A 15,057-nucleotide genomic window follows, 5' to 3' on the forward strand; every position below is an offset into this window, starting at 1 on the left:
TATCTAGGTGTAAGTCGCACCACGCCCTCCGTCACCAGCTAAATACCACTTTGGGTCAGAGGCGGGCCATCTCATCATCATCAATTACCCGATAGCCATGGCTCCTCGCATCGGGTGGCCGTCAATTAGAGAGGATGCGTGGCCACTTTTTGGTCAACAAATTGGCCTTGACAAGCCTTCAGATTGGGGGGGATATAGATATATATATATTTATGTGGCATGAAAAGTGGCGGGAGGGAGTTCAGCAACCCCGCCATGATCAAACCATCGATCAGCCAGCAAGCCAGCCAGCCAGCCCGACTGCTTGGCCATAACTTGGCCCGATTTCCTTACTAGCCATGCCGTCGTCCGTCTGCCCGATTCCAAATCGAAGCTGCGGCCAAGCCCAAAACTTTACGGCATGGATATACACAAATGTATATCCAATGTGTGGCCATAATCAACCGTTGACGGTTTTATGTTACCGCATAAATTTATAGCCAGAGTCGCGCATACAAAGTTGTCAATGTTTGCACATGTTTGCTAGAGTTGGCATCGCAATTGCTTGCAGCGAAAGCAAATTTAAGCTTGTAAGCCTTCCGGAGTTGTTGTCAAGATCATTACCCCGGGATGTATGTCTATAGCCATCGAAAGTAAATTAATACTAACAAAATTGATAGCGAATCAGAGAGAGTAGTTTCTTTGTAGGATTAACTTCACATTTGATTTATATTCTATGTTTTCCCCGAGAGAAATACAAGCTCTACCATAAAACAAAACCCGCTGCTTCAGGAAATTAATTAAGGTTGTAAAATAATGAACAAATTAGTCAAAGACAACCAGCAAAGTGGCTAAAATGATGGCGTTCGATTTTAGCCACATTAATTGATTGTGCAATGTTTACCAATCAAACTGTGATTTAAAGAAACCGGATTCGTCTGAAATGTATGTGTTATGTTGTTTAGCAAATCGAAGCATAAATTATTACATAAATTATTGCTGGCTTTCAAAATTCCGAATGGCATTTTGATTTGGGCAAAGACAAGTTGGACATTATGCAGACAATATTGAGGCACTGCAATTGGATTTTCCCCTTGATATCCCACGAATGTTCCTAGAACATATTTAATGATAATTATTAATGGCAGACCTTCAGCATCACCTGTGGACCTCATCCACCACCTCGACTTTGAAAGATCTCAATGACACACGACCGAAACAAGTCTGGCACACGACTTTTGAAGACGGCATTTCTCATGGCAATTAGGCAATTAAGTGACATTAGCTACGACCAATTAATTGCAAGGCCAAGAAAATCCTGTTGCGGATTTTCCCCTGATTTCGCGCAGAATATTCTCACAGCCCTGTTTTGTCTTCGCGTAGAATCGCAACAAGTTGCTGACATATCTGAGGAGTGACCCAGACCCCTGATGGCGATGGGTCTGCATTTTATGGCTGAGAAACCGACCACCTCAGTAGTTATATGGCCGGAATCTATGCTTTTCCGTTCGCATTCCCATTTTCCAGCCCATTTCGCACTTGGATTTTTATGGGTCTCGGAAAAACTCAGCAGCGGGTGATTTCATTCAGAAATTCTTCGTTCTGCTTGGTTTTTTTTTTTTTTTTTGTTGGGTTGACATGGGCGCGTGGATTTTCCCAAATACCGCCGACAATTTGGTGTGAATGGGTGTAATTGTTTTTGAAAGAGGTTCGTATGGGTTTTGTATTACTTGTAGTTGCACAAAGGCTATCAACTTCAGTTTTAAATAATATATAAAATGCTCCATCGTTTTTTCGCCCAAAATCATGCCTCTTTTGAAAATACGCAAATTACAATTACTGCGAAAGTTAATAGAAAGTGTTGGTGGCTTTCCACCGTCACCACTGACATCCGACATCCACCATCTACCATCCACCAGGTGTGGAAAACTCTCCCCCACCCAAGATCAATCAACATCAGCGCACCGAGATTCGGATTCGGATTCGGAGTCAGTGTCTCCGGGAGGGTTCGCATTCGGTCAGCCGAGCTCATAATGACGGTTTGGGTTGGGATTTGAGTTTTAGTTTGGGTCTCGGGTCTCGGTTCGCCAAAACCCGACATGTGTCGAGGTAAATGCGAATGCGATGCTGTGCTGTGCACAGTGGGCACTGTGTGACATTGAATGCTGCACAGTGGGACAGCGGGACTGTGGGACGGACGTACCTGCAGCACTGGGCGATGGAAAATAATTGAAATTCCGAAATATCTTATTTGGCATTAGGCAGCTGCTGTTGTTGCCGTCGCCTTTTTAGCGGATTTTTTTGATTTTGGAAAACTCGGCTCGTTGCTGGCCGACAACAACAACAATGACAGCAACAACCCGTCTTAACCCATGGCGACCCACAAAAACATGTCCAATGAAAATGCGCGTAATTAAAAGCGAACAACAGCAGCCAGTCGAAACTGGCAACTGGCAAACTGGCATTTCAATTAGCTGCGTTTTTGGGAGAAGCGAAAAAAGCAGCCAAAATCACTTTACTTCACTCGACTCGACTGTTTGTAAATGTAACTTTGTATCTGTTTTATTTCACAGTGTTTGCAGTCGAGTCGGTTGATGTGATGGGGAGGGGTGAAGGGTTCCAGGGGTGCGTAGCGAAATAGACAACGCTTTAATTGCAATTTAACAACAAATTGTTTTAGCAACGAGACAGAAGCACTTTCTGTGGCGAGAGTCAAGTGCCTGGCGGTGATTTTGTGCAAATTATGTTATGAAGAAATATCTCAAGTATGCGAGCGGATTCATTAATGCAAAAAAAAAAAAAACATGGAAATTCCAAGGATCTTGATAGCCAAAAGCTTTTAATAATTCATTAAAAGAAATGTTAAGGGGCGCAGTATGTAGGCCTAGTTTGATATACACAATCGCTGCTTTTTTTTATACAAAAAGTTGCCTAAGATCTGTGGTGCTATAATTAATATATATATTGTACACTTTACAAGCCGGAAGAGCCATCAACATTCGAACAACCAAAATTTACACTTCCCCCAAATGAAATTGAAAACAACAGATGAGCACGTCATTCAAATCGCTTTTCACCGACCCATAATGAGACAAAATGTAAACAGTATTTGCACTAAATTATGCTTTGTGCCAACCAATTTGTTTGCTTGAAAATCAAGGAAAGCAGCTGCGTCGCTATAAACAACTCCCAATAAACAGTGGATACGAATTAAGGGCGGTAATAGGGCCAGCGGAATATCTCTTCAGCCCATTCTACATACATATATGGATCTTAAGATATATATGTAGATGAAGACGATCGATTTCTGCAGAATGTCAATCAGGCAGAGTCAAAAGGCAGAAAAACTCACTTCAAACTGCCCACGATGTTGGCAGTGATGAAAGACGCATATCAAGGGATTTATGGCATGGATTTTTTATTTCATCCATTATGGCTGGTGGTTATTGTATTTAATTCTTGTTTGTAGTTCATGATTTTCACTCGGCAAACGCACATTTCAAGGTCGCACAGTCGTCGTCGCTTGGCGCATTTTCATTTCATTTTCCTATCGCTTCTCAGAGGCTAAATAAGCCTTTAAAACACTTTTCGTTTTTGGCTCAAGTTCTAATGATTATTTTTAGATAAGTTGTGCACGAAAACATTGACCGTTCTGCTTTTGCCAGCCAAAAAAAAAACACAACAAAAAGCGCAAAATAAACGAAATCAGTGCACTATATACCAAATGTCTAATTAATCATTACATGACTGAGTGTGCGTTTAATTTCGAACTTTTACTACGCATATATCATCGGTTTATATATGATTTTCAGATTATTTTGCGGTTGTTATACAAATGAAAATAATAACCAAAGTCCCACGATAGCAAAGACCCCAGAAAAAAGCTTCATGACTGGAAAGCAAATGAGTAAGTAAAGGAAAGTGGCATTGAAATGGTTTGAAATGTGCAATACCCTAGGCAGTTATGAATCGAGTGTACATTGAATTAAAGAAAATAATAAATAAATGCTTTGTTAATAAAAATTCTAATAAATATTCATATACATAATACCCACTCACTAATTTAATTTTTTTTTCCTACTGTGTGTATGTTTATGCCAAATTCATGTTTGTGCTATGTGCCAAAGTTCTAGGCCAGACATCAAAATTTGTACATATGCTTTTTGGTTTCAGCTTTGTTGCTTTTAATATTTGGCTTGTCGGCCTTTTCTATTTATTTTGCACAACATTTATTTTGCTGATATACAAACATAAATTGCATTGAAAAACGAGTGAATGAGAAAAACGAAAATTGCGACGCAACTTTGATATTTCAACAATTTAATTTCAGATACATGGTAGAATTTAAGGAAAACTAAAGCATTCCCTTATCAATTTGAAATCCCAGCGCCAGCTTACCGCCAATTCCCTCGTCCTCATAATCGCAGTTCGCAAACAAATCTGCGTTGACAGCTCCATCGGATCCAGTGGATGCATTGGATCCAGCTCCGCCCACATCGCACAGTGCCATCATTGTGCTTCCGCTCTATTTGGCTTAATTTCGCACTGGGATTTCAATTAATGGACGCGTAGCTGCCATGGCGGATGGATCGATTTTAATTGGCGACACTTGGGAACCTCGCTAATGAGGTTGAGCCCTTTGACTGGGATTTCCAGGCACTGCTTGTCATCACCGCATTCACATTTTCCACTTCCGATTTCCAATGCTCGGCGTACGCACGACATAAAAAATGGCTAACCGCCGGTGAAAATTTATAAATCGAACAACGAACGAGCGACGCGATAGCGCAAACTTCTAAGCATAAACTGTTAGTGAATTTAATTCAAACGAAAGAGGCGCGCTTTTCTCGTTGTCGTTGTGTCTTCGTTGTTCATCGTCGATCTTCCTCGTTGTTCGCCGTTGTTGATCGTTCGCCACGCAGTTGTTGCTAATTTGGGGCCTGATTTCACCATGTGGTGGATTATGGGATCCCACAAATGGCGCACAAGTACACAATGGAAAAAATCGGACGTAAAATTCGAACTTAAGAACTTTTAACTTATGTGAATATAAGAAAAGTAAATTCCATTTTATCAGGAATATATTTTAAGTAAAGAATTCCACAACGTAATTTTAATTTTAGAAAAAAATGTCTTCATTAGAATATTTTTCTAGTGTACATCATGTTCATGTACGCCTTGCATTAATAAACAAAAATCATCCATAATTAAAAGAGACACAAAATCAAACTGTGACGTCAGCCGCAGAAGGAGACTACTGAGGCATAGTAAATTATTATCATGCTCAATGGAGAGCTCTGGTGACAAAAGCAGTCGAGGATGGCGCAGTGCATCACTGGGGGTCACGTAATTGCCATAGCAGGCGCTCGAAACGAGCGGGCCACGCGGCGTATGAGCAATGCTTAATTAATTTTTACAGAAGCCAAAAGTCTGGGCGACTGCTGGCTGCTAATTAATGACCCAATATAAATCAAAATTTAATGCCACAAAATCATGGCAGCTGTTGTTGTTCCACAAAGAGCGTGGGCGGTTCACGCAATAAGTTAAATACGTTAAGTAAAAGCATGGCCCAGTGAACTTGTCAACAAGTGTTAATTGCACTGCCATCGACAGACACAAAGTACAGAGAGCGAAAAAGCTCGACACTTTCCACGTCGCTGTGCGTAATTCAATGGAAAAGTCGGTGGCACGGTTTATTATCTAGGGTCTCTCTCGGTTCGCTTTTATTTGGCCTGCCGAGCCATTCACAAAGCACTGCGTCGCGACAAATTGGCCAAAGAATCAAATAGAAATGGGGGGAATGACAGGCCAGCGTAATGGCGAAAGACTTCGGATGGGGAACACAAAGTTATTAAATTATCCACGCACAAATTTCAAATTATAACGCGCAAATGGAATGGAAGGTGGGCAGCGTGGCGAATCGCTGGAAATTTTTGCGAAATTAGAAAAACCATAAAACCATGTGCGATAGAAAATCATAATTATAAAGCCATTAAGTATTTAATTAATTCGACTAATTAATGTGTTAATAGCCTAACAAATTTATTTATGGCTTACTAAAATTCACAATTGGAGTTAACTTTTAATTGACTCCAGTGAATTCTATTGCATTTCACCATTTTTAAAGCAGGCCAAGCTAAGCTTTTTGCAATCTAGTAATCCCCTTTTATTAACATAGTTCCCTAAACCCATTTCATATCGATTAGTGTGAGAATCCACATGTCTTAATAAAAAGCTGCAACAGGCACATGGCCTTAATTATAGGGGCTATCGGGGCAATCTTGGCCGGGAGAAAGGCAAGTTCAATGCTTATCTGTGGCTATTAAATGGCATTGCGCATACGCCCCGTGGTCCGCGCTTGACAACTTGGCCGTCGGCCAAAAATCGAGACCGAAAGTCATGGATCAATCAAGTGGCGGTCTCTTTTCTCCCCGGATTCTCACTGGATTCGCTGGCCCGCCAGTGGCAACAATTTGTTGCGCTCCGTTGCCCAGAAGCCGCCACTTGGATGCGGACTTCTTTCGTTTGTTTTCTGCCTGCACTTGACTCCATTAAGAAAAGGCATGTGGTCACAGTTTGGTAGCGCCAAAAAGCGCAACCGCACCGTTAATGAGCACAGCAGCTATGATTTAATTACCATCTCTTTTTGATGTATGTATTAATTCACTTCGCGCTATGAAAACATTAAAAGCCCAGGGAAAACGCACCATAAATGTTTCAGTACAGTTTGGCGGGCACTGTAAACAAGAGCGTTATAACAGTGGAGCCTCTCTGCGACGAACTGCGCATGTCCTGCCGCTGCGGCTGTCATATATCTCATACACAATGAGTGTCAGTGTGTCACACAACAAACACACAAGCGAAAAAGTACATTATGCAATTTTTATGCTGAGCCAAGCGACACAGAGAGAGAAAGTTTTGGATACTTTTTTTTGTTGGGGTAGCTCGCCGCCGATGAGTCATCAACGTCATCATCATCATCAACGGGGGTAGTTAGTCGGGGATTCTTAAGATACCAGAAAAAACAGGCTGTAATATCAGAGACATATCAGAGTAGGCGCCCTCCGAAAATCGATATTGGTCCATGGCCAAGAAGAGGAGTGAACCAACCGGCCAGCTTGCGGTTTTCCACTTCTTGTTGCGCCTTCGGATGGCGAGACATGCGCAGAATATGCCTCAATGTTTTCGTGTAAAAGTGTTAGGAATCATAAATACTTAATGGCCCCGATAAGACTTGCCAATCAGTTAGGATATCACATTTACAGAATCAGGGACAGCCAATAGAGCCAAGAAATCATAGGGAAAGTATTGAAGTGGACACAAACTTCGAAATAAGTATGGGATGATATGTTATGTCCATCTATTATAGTAACTTTTCTTATACAAGGGTTACCGCCAAAAAATAAGCATATCAATATCTAATGATCGTTCAACTAAAACCATCGAAACTTTTGTCAAATCACTTATTTGCCTTGGTGATCTCACTATGTGTCAACATTCAAACCAAATAAATGACTTGGCACATGAAAAAGGAAAAACTCCAGCAATTAAGATGTTATTTCTTACTTATGTTGAGTTTATTTTTAGCGGTTCAGCCAAAGGCGAAGTTTCATAATTGAGCCAAAATAATGAAATGGCAAAAAAAAAACGAAATATCGTATTTGCCAAGCTGAGCATAAAAACCCAAAAAAAGAAGTGTTGAAGAAGAGTATTAAAAAACGGAAATTAGGAGCACAGACACCAAATGACTTCAGTGGAAATTATTGTAACGCCTCGTTTGGCATTAGTCGAGAACATAAGATTGTTCATACCCTATAACTAAGATAGTTTTGGATGCCGTTAGACTTATGCTTCTTCTTCTTCTTCCTCTTGCTTTGGGTTGTGGGTCATGCCCAAGCAATTTTCGAATTATACAATGCGATTCACAGTGGGTTTTGTGTGGCCCAACTCAAAGATCTCGCATCTCATCTTTCACTACCTTGTTAGCCAAATAGCCGACGGCCAGAAACCAAAAAAAAAAACAATTCCCCATTGTTTTCTTAGTGAAGGAGAAAAGGAGAACTAAATGGGTCACTCGGAATCTAAATCTAAATCACAATCTGCTCCAGGCAATTAACAATTTGGTACAGATAGTGAGTTTTAGGAACATCACCACTCTGATATCTAGTATCTATTTTTGTGCACAGCATACTTTCCCAGTATGCGAATTGATTTTTTTCATCTACTCACCGCCGCTTTGTTTCTTTTCGGCCAGCGAAGATTTCTGTTTGCGTGGCATGCGAAAGGAGTTCCATAGAAAGGAACTGGATGGCGTCGACGATGTCAGCGAGGATTTGATGGTATTCTTTGTGTACGAGCGGAGAATGTCCAGTTCACTGCTGCCGGAGGAGGAAGCCGAGGAAGTCATGGACTTTGAGGTGGTTGTGGGTATCCGTGATGTCTTGGCCATGTTGTTGTTATGCGTGCTGCTGTTGTTGTTCAGAAGTTTGTTTTGGCCAGCGCCATTGGAGGCATTCCTCTTGGTCACTCCTCCACCGACTCCGCCGCCGCCGCCATTGCCTGCGGCTTCTGCTGCGCTTCCGATTCCCGAATATATTTTGCCATACTTAAAGTCCTGCGAGTGATGGTAATCCTGGAAGCCGTACCTCTTGACCTGCACATTTTTGTGATTTTTCAACATCTGCTGAAACTCTTTCCAATCCGCGACCGATGGCAATGGGTACGTGGACGTGGACGCGTCCTTGTGGGCATTCAGACTTTGTGAGGAGCCGTACAAAAGTGACACAAACTCGTTGAGACCCATTTTTGTGGAGCATGCGCCTGGGGCTGTCAGTGGCTCTCAAACTGGGCAGCACTTGCACTGTTATACACAGTTGCTACTTGGTTATTTGCTTGGTTAGCCACTGGTCATACACTGCGCGAATAAAAGACGTCCGCTGGTCTCGGAGTTCGCCGCGCAACTGAAGTGTATCCCCACAGTGATCGCTCTCTCTTTCTCGATCTCTCTGTCGACGCCAACGTCGCTGCTTTCGGTCACCGGCTTTAACTTGGGTCTTGCTATTTCGATTCCAACTCCACTCCAATTCAACTTCAACTCCAACTCGAACTTCCAGCGACTGTGCAGCGAATGATATGGCAAAAGCTTGCCACCAAATTGCTGCCTTACAAAAAAGTCCTCAAGTAAAACGTAAATCAGCACATTCGACGAAAGATTGAATTTGAATTTCAAAAACGCTTTGAAACTAGAATAGCAGGATATTATGACGGAAACAAATTTTGTTGAAACTTATTAAAATATTTTGAATTTCCAGCGTCCCGCACGACCCAAGTGTCAATGTCAAATAACAGATTTCGGAAACCACATGGATTCAACGCCTACATATATCGAATCGAAAGCAACCGCCCCCTTTACATATCAACTTTTAACCTTTTTGCGGCAAATGTAATTATATATTTTGTTTTGAGTTTTTCAAATATTGTCGCCATGACTTTCGCGTCACAGTTGGCCAACAGCAAAAGTTGCTTTTCGACCGAGTTTGTATGCAAAATACAAAATGCTTGCTTGCTATACACATGTATGTACACATACAGAAGTGGAGAAAAGTTTATAATGATTACGGATGGTAAGAACACACCGGCTCATTAAGAGCCACGCTCCAGTTAAAAGCTTGAGGGCTATAAACTTTATCAGGTTTGCCGAGATTAAGCTGGGATAATTATGGAGAGCGAAGAAAGCATTTCTATTGAATAGAATTAACCAACTCGACCCGGATACAGCGAACATTCAAACCAAAATAGAGGCCACCGAAATTGATTTAACAAGGAAATAATCATGGCGTGTGCCGGATGGATATTGAATGTAATTCGAAAACCGAAAGTTTCAGATTAATAGGAATTCGGTGACTTACATAAGCGACCAAAACAATTGTTGAATCGAAGAAAGCCAACTCTCTCATTGCAGTGCTTGCGAAATTGGTTTAAAATGTATATGCCCATAAAAATCCCGATGATCAAAATTTATGCATAACTACCGCAAATCGCAGTTCTCACGCCAAAATATATTATTCAAAGGCGAAATTACTCAAGCCCTAAGAGCTACCAACAATTTATGCAATATTTGGCTTCGGTTTAAGTCAACTTTTGTGTGCAAATTATAAGACTCGAGAAATCCCAATCTTTTCAACTTGCATAAATTTGTCATGCGAATTGAGTTTGTGAAACTAACGCTGACAGTTCAATACATTTTTGTGGGTTAATTTTTTGTTTGTTTTATTAGTAGGTGGTAATTATGTAGGAAAGCATAGTTTATTGGTAGCATGGATTAATTGGGGCGACACTATTTCAATTACATTATTTGCCACCAATGAAGCAATCTGCTAAATGAGCCCAACCATCTTTCGGCTTTCAAAAGCGTTCCATGTGTGTGGGCCCGTAATGAATTGCAAATTGTTGTGGAAACGCTGGCGTACTCAATACTAAAAGTAGTAATAGGTTTTCATATTGGTTACGCATGGCAGAAAACCGTCGAAGAAAAGTAAAAGTATTTCCAAACAAAAGGCACGAAGAGAGCAATGCAAAGATACTGGAAAGGTGCGTGTTGGTGTTTGATTTCTTGTGAAGAGCGGCGGCCATTAACTTTTTTTTCTTTTTCCCAGCCAGTCAGCAATTTGCCATTGCAAAATGCAAAACAGTTAATAGATTACGATGATGTGGTCTTTCTCGAAGCGTGCCATCGCACACAGATGGCTAAAAGCGCTTGACAATCAATCGGTTAAGAGCGTGAAAAGTGGCCATAAAGAAAAGCCCACGATAGCGGCGACACTGCGCGCTGAAATCAATGAACTTGATGTGTGTAGGCCATAAATTAGAGTGAAAACAAGCGCTCAGATACGCGGAATGGACTGCCTTTGGCCACACAAAGCTACAGACACACACCCGATAGCAAACCAACCAAAAAGATTTGGCGATTCCTTTATTTATTCTATACCCTATCAAAAAATAATTGTAACTGCTCTTAAGATAGAATTTGGTGTAGGAAAGTTAAGATTAGCTGTATTTTAAAGATGAGCTACAATATATTAAAATCCTCTATAAATCTCTGTACGATTTCATTACTATTTTTTTTTCCAACAAGCCGCAGAAGAGCATTCAGATATCATCGCAACTTTCCCAACGTCGACTTCACATGCGGGCCACAATCACGCACAATCAAAATTAAATGACAACTTAATTGATCGCTCCCCCAAAGTGGATGGTGTGAAAGCAATAAATAAAATTCGACAAAATAGTCGAAATCAGCGCCAAAAACAGATGTGGGTGAAAACTGATTGCTTCGAGCTCTGCTTACGTCTAATATTCCCAGAGATCGGGTGAGAATTACATTGCAGGGGGGCGAGTGCGCATTATGCCATTTAACAAACAATTTAACTTCAAATAAGCCAAAACGATGCAGTGGCTCATGAGTTGAGAAGGGGGTGAGTACGTGGGGGTCACTCGAGTATGCACCAACGCCCAGTATGAAAAACAAGAACAAAACGCACGGCGGCCACAACTCGCTGAACATCAAAGCAAATTTCATTGGTGGGGGCAGCACAAGTGAACGCAAAGCGGCATAAACAAGTTGTGACATTTGTGCGCAGAACGATGAGGGGAAATTCTCTCAGTGTGTGTGTGGGGCCATAATGTAGAACCACCTGCCAAGTGGGGGTCATGCACACGATTATGTAAGCACACAAAACACATACACATATACGTATGTGGGATAACTTGGCCATTAAATTCACTGGCTTACTCAACTACTGAACGGGCTGCAGATAAAGAACCCAACTGATAGCTAAAAAGCCAAGAAGTTCTGCCACTAAAATTGAATCGAATGGGAAAACTTAAGAGTGTCTTTAAACTATTACTAGATAATACTTATCATTGTACTATTTGCTTAATTACTGCTTGGAAATTTGAGATATTTTTTCACCGAAGAAGACCAAATTAGTTAAGCAAGTCGTATAGACGAATCCCATTAAGATAATCACCGCCTATTAGTGGCATTCTGCCCCACCTCAATGCAAATAAATATTTTATTTGCTTATAAACGAACCCACACAGCAAAGTGCTGAGTTTGCCATTGAAATCATTTAGAGGCGTGCCACGCATTTGACACCAGCAAGTAAGGCAAGATAGAACTAGCCGTAAATATAATAAGTATAACTAATGTGGCGCAGAAGCTCAGTTCGTAATCCCCGAACGGCTAATTAGCTGCCTTAATATTAATTACAAAAGTTAGCCAACTTTTGAGCACAAAAACTGTCCCCAGGAGAGCATTTTGCAATGGACCAGCCAACTTTGTTCATCGACCATTGTGTGATTGTGATTGTGCGTCAATGTAACAAATTTTTATGGCCAGACAAAAAACTTTGGCGGCACGTTCAGATAAAAATTAATTTGATTTGAAGTAAACTTGAATTTCGTATGCTTTCACTTCGCGTCTTTCGCGTTGGCCCAAGGGAAATAGGAAATAAGTAATGGGGTTACAATTTGAGCTGCTCCAAATTCGATTTCCCTTCGCGCGGCTAATTAACTTATTCGAAATGTTTTACTTTTCTGTTGACACTTACCCTCGGAAACGCCGACAATTGCTGGACTTTTGATACTCGCGGTTGATTTAGTTTTTGCCGATTGTTGCAGCTTGTTTGTGGCTCCGGATTTGGTGGCCACTCCTTTGATGGGTGTTGCAATTGCTGCCGTGCTGGCCAAAGTGCCATTTAAACGTTTATCTGCAATGAATGTGTCGAATGGTAATATGATTAGGGCGTATGTAAATAATGCGGCATACTTTCAGGCAACCGGAAAAAACTCACTTTTCAACTCGTCGTTCTCTATGCTTTTTATAATTTTAACTGCACTGCCCAATGAATTTTTACTGCCAAAATGCTTGCGAATAAACCTACGTAGGCCCATATTTTCATTATCTATTATCTATACCACTCCGAGGATCAGGTCTCATTCGAAATATGATATAAAGAATGAAAATACGGATGCAATATTTATTTGTTCAAATTGGAATAAGGCAAAGTTTATAATTTTTGTACGAAATATTTCTACAGCAATTGTCACATTCGTTGAGCCTACTTGGTTCAACTATTATGATAAAAATCCCGCTTTCCGGCTATCAATGCACCTGAACGCTCAAGTGGCAGGGAGCGCAGAAAACGCCAGAATCTGCATCTGCAACTGAATCCGAGTCTGAATTCGGCTGGGGAAACAGCGATCCCGAGTCGCTGGCCGCCCAGCATGTCATAATTTGACCAAATTAATGAAATCAAAAGAAAACCAGTTTGCATTTCCAGGTTGCAGTGCTCATGCGTTTTTTTTTTTTGTGTGCTGCAACACAAGGTGCAAAACAGGGAAAGAATGCCAAAACAGAAACACCTGTTTTTTTAGAGTGGCATGAAAAAGGCAGGTGCGTGCAGCAAGCAGTGCCAGAAAGCAGTTCACATGTTGCTGGTCGAGAGAGCGCAACATGTTGCTGAGTTTTATTTCATTTGAGAACTAAAATAGGTAACAGCATGGGCATTTTAAATATGTTATCCCAATTAATCTAGTTGTTCATTTTCTCTAATGCATTGAAATGTTGCTAAAGCATCATAGGCAAGCAGTTAAATGTTGCTAAGGATCTCTCTTAAATCGAATGCCATATGGCAGCTCTCTTAAGTTTCCAACTCTTAACCTAACTCTTTAGTTTCTAAAGTTTCTCTTGCAACTTGCACACAATACAGGTTTCCTTGAATAATTAGCATAATTTGCTGCTTTTGTTCTGTTTATTTTCCTGTACGAATAGTACTGTCCACCAACTGACCTCACGACCACTTCCACTTGGGAATACGTATGTATCTCCCATATTGTCTTTGCAATTCTCCAGCTCGTGCTGAGATCTTTTTAGCCCGGTTGTCACCGCTTCGGTTTCAATGCTAACCGCAAAAACAAAAAGGCAAAAAAAAGGAAAAAAAAAAAACGCAAAACAAAACGCTAAACAAACCAGCGCCAGAAGCCATAAATGGCTAGTACAAGTCTAGAAAAAAAAACCGGGCACAAGTACAAACAATGGAATTGTGCAGGCCGAAAAAAGAGTTTACAATGCCACGAATGTCAATGTCAGACGAGAGTTCTGAACTTTATTGGAGCTACCACCCATGAAGAACTATTATGACCACCACATCTTTCAATTGGTGAATTAAACCCATAAGGTATAAAACCTAACCGGATCTCTTACGAAAATCAGATGCGTGGGCAGCTAATCTGAACGTTACAAAGAGGTGCGAAAGTGCCGACGACTCAATCGATCTTGCGCAATTATGCCAATAATCATTTCTTTAGTGGTTTTCTTTTGGCCAAAACCGGCAGACGTGGGTTAATGGAGTGCAGTGTGGGCTTGAAAACCATCACGTTTGCACCATCGCGCTGCTTGTCCAGTGAATACTGAATAGTTATTCGATTATGGGCCATCCAATTAGCTGGAATGGGTGTGTTAATCGAACTTCTGCTTATCAGCGGAGATAGTGGCGAGGTGAAAGAACTCACGGCACGTTTTGGTTGATAAACCATTAAAAATAGAGTAGCTATTATATATGGTCTTGGCTTAGAATTTGTAAATATGTTTTCTTTTTGATTAATCTCTAGAGGCATTAATTGCATGAAATTGCATGTTGGCAAAATAAATCTTAATTAGTACAAGAAATTCCAGCCGAAAGCAAAAAGCTCGTTTTTCCCCATCGGGTATGCAAAACACGTTTCTACATCGTTTTTCATGCTTTTCTGCTTGTGAAAATGGTGCGATAAGCATGTTCACTCTGGAAATTCCTACTGGACAATGACGATGATCGGAGATCGGGACAAAAGAAGTCATTTTAAATTAGACCGACTTTATAAATAGAATCCAACGGAGGAGTAAGCATTCTCTTAGCGATTTCATTTCCAGCCCTGCGACATTTCAAGCAATTTAGCAACATCTCGGCAGGCGAACACAATGCATTTCCCTATTAAGGCTAATTTATGCAGGCCTGCAAAAATTTGCATGACCCGTAC

The 15,057-nt window shown here is 41.0% G+C and overlaps 1 protein-coding gene across 9 annotated transcripts in view; it reads right to left on the reverse strand.

The window, feature by feature from the left end:
• The window catches only part of toc (toucan), a 76,442-nt gene that overhangs the window by 13,282 nt on the left and 48,103 nt on the right, over positions 1–15,057 (reverse strand). For 5 of the 9 annotated variants that reach the window (NM_057805.3, NM_001042864.2, NM_001273059.1 and 2 more), the window contains one exon: positions 12,591–12,749. The exons of 1 other annotated variant lie outside the window; for it this stretch is intronic. In NM_057805.3, coding sequence (NP_477153.1) covers positions 12,591–12,749 — 159 coding nt within the window. Of the gene's footprint in view, positions 1–4,377; positions 4,866–8,208; positions 9,286–12,590; positions 12,750–12,833; positions 13,070–15,057 lie in introns of those variants that run through there. 3 more of the 9 variants (NM_164525.2, NM_164526.2, NM_001273058.1) reach the window with 3 other exon arrangements.

The sequence above is a fragment of the Drosophila melanogaster genome, chromosome 2L (assembly GCF_000001215.4).
Source record: "Drosophila melanogaster chromosome 2L".
Lineage (NCBI taxonomy): Eukaryota > Metazoa > Arthropoda > Insecta > Diptera > Drosophilidae > Drosophila > Drosophila melanogaster.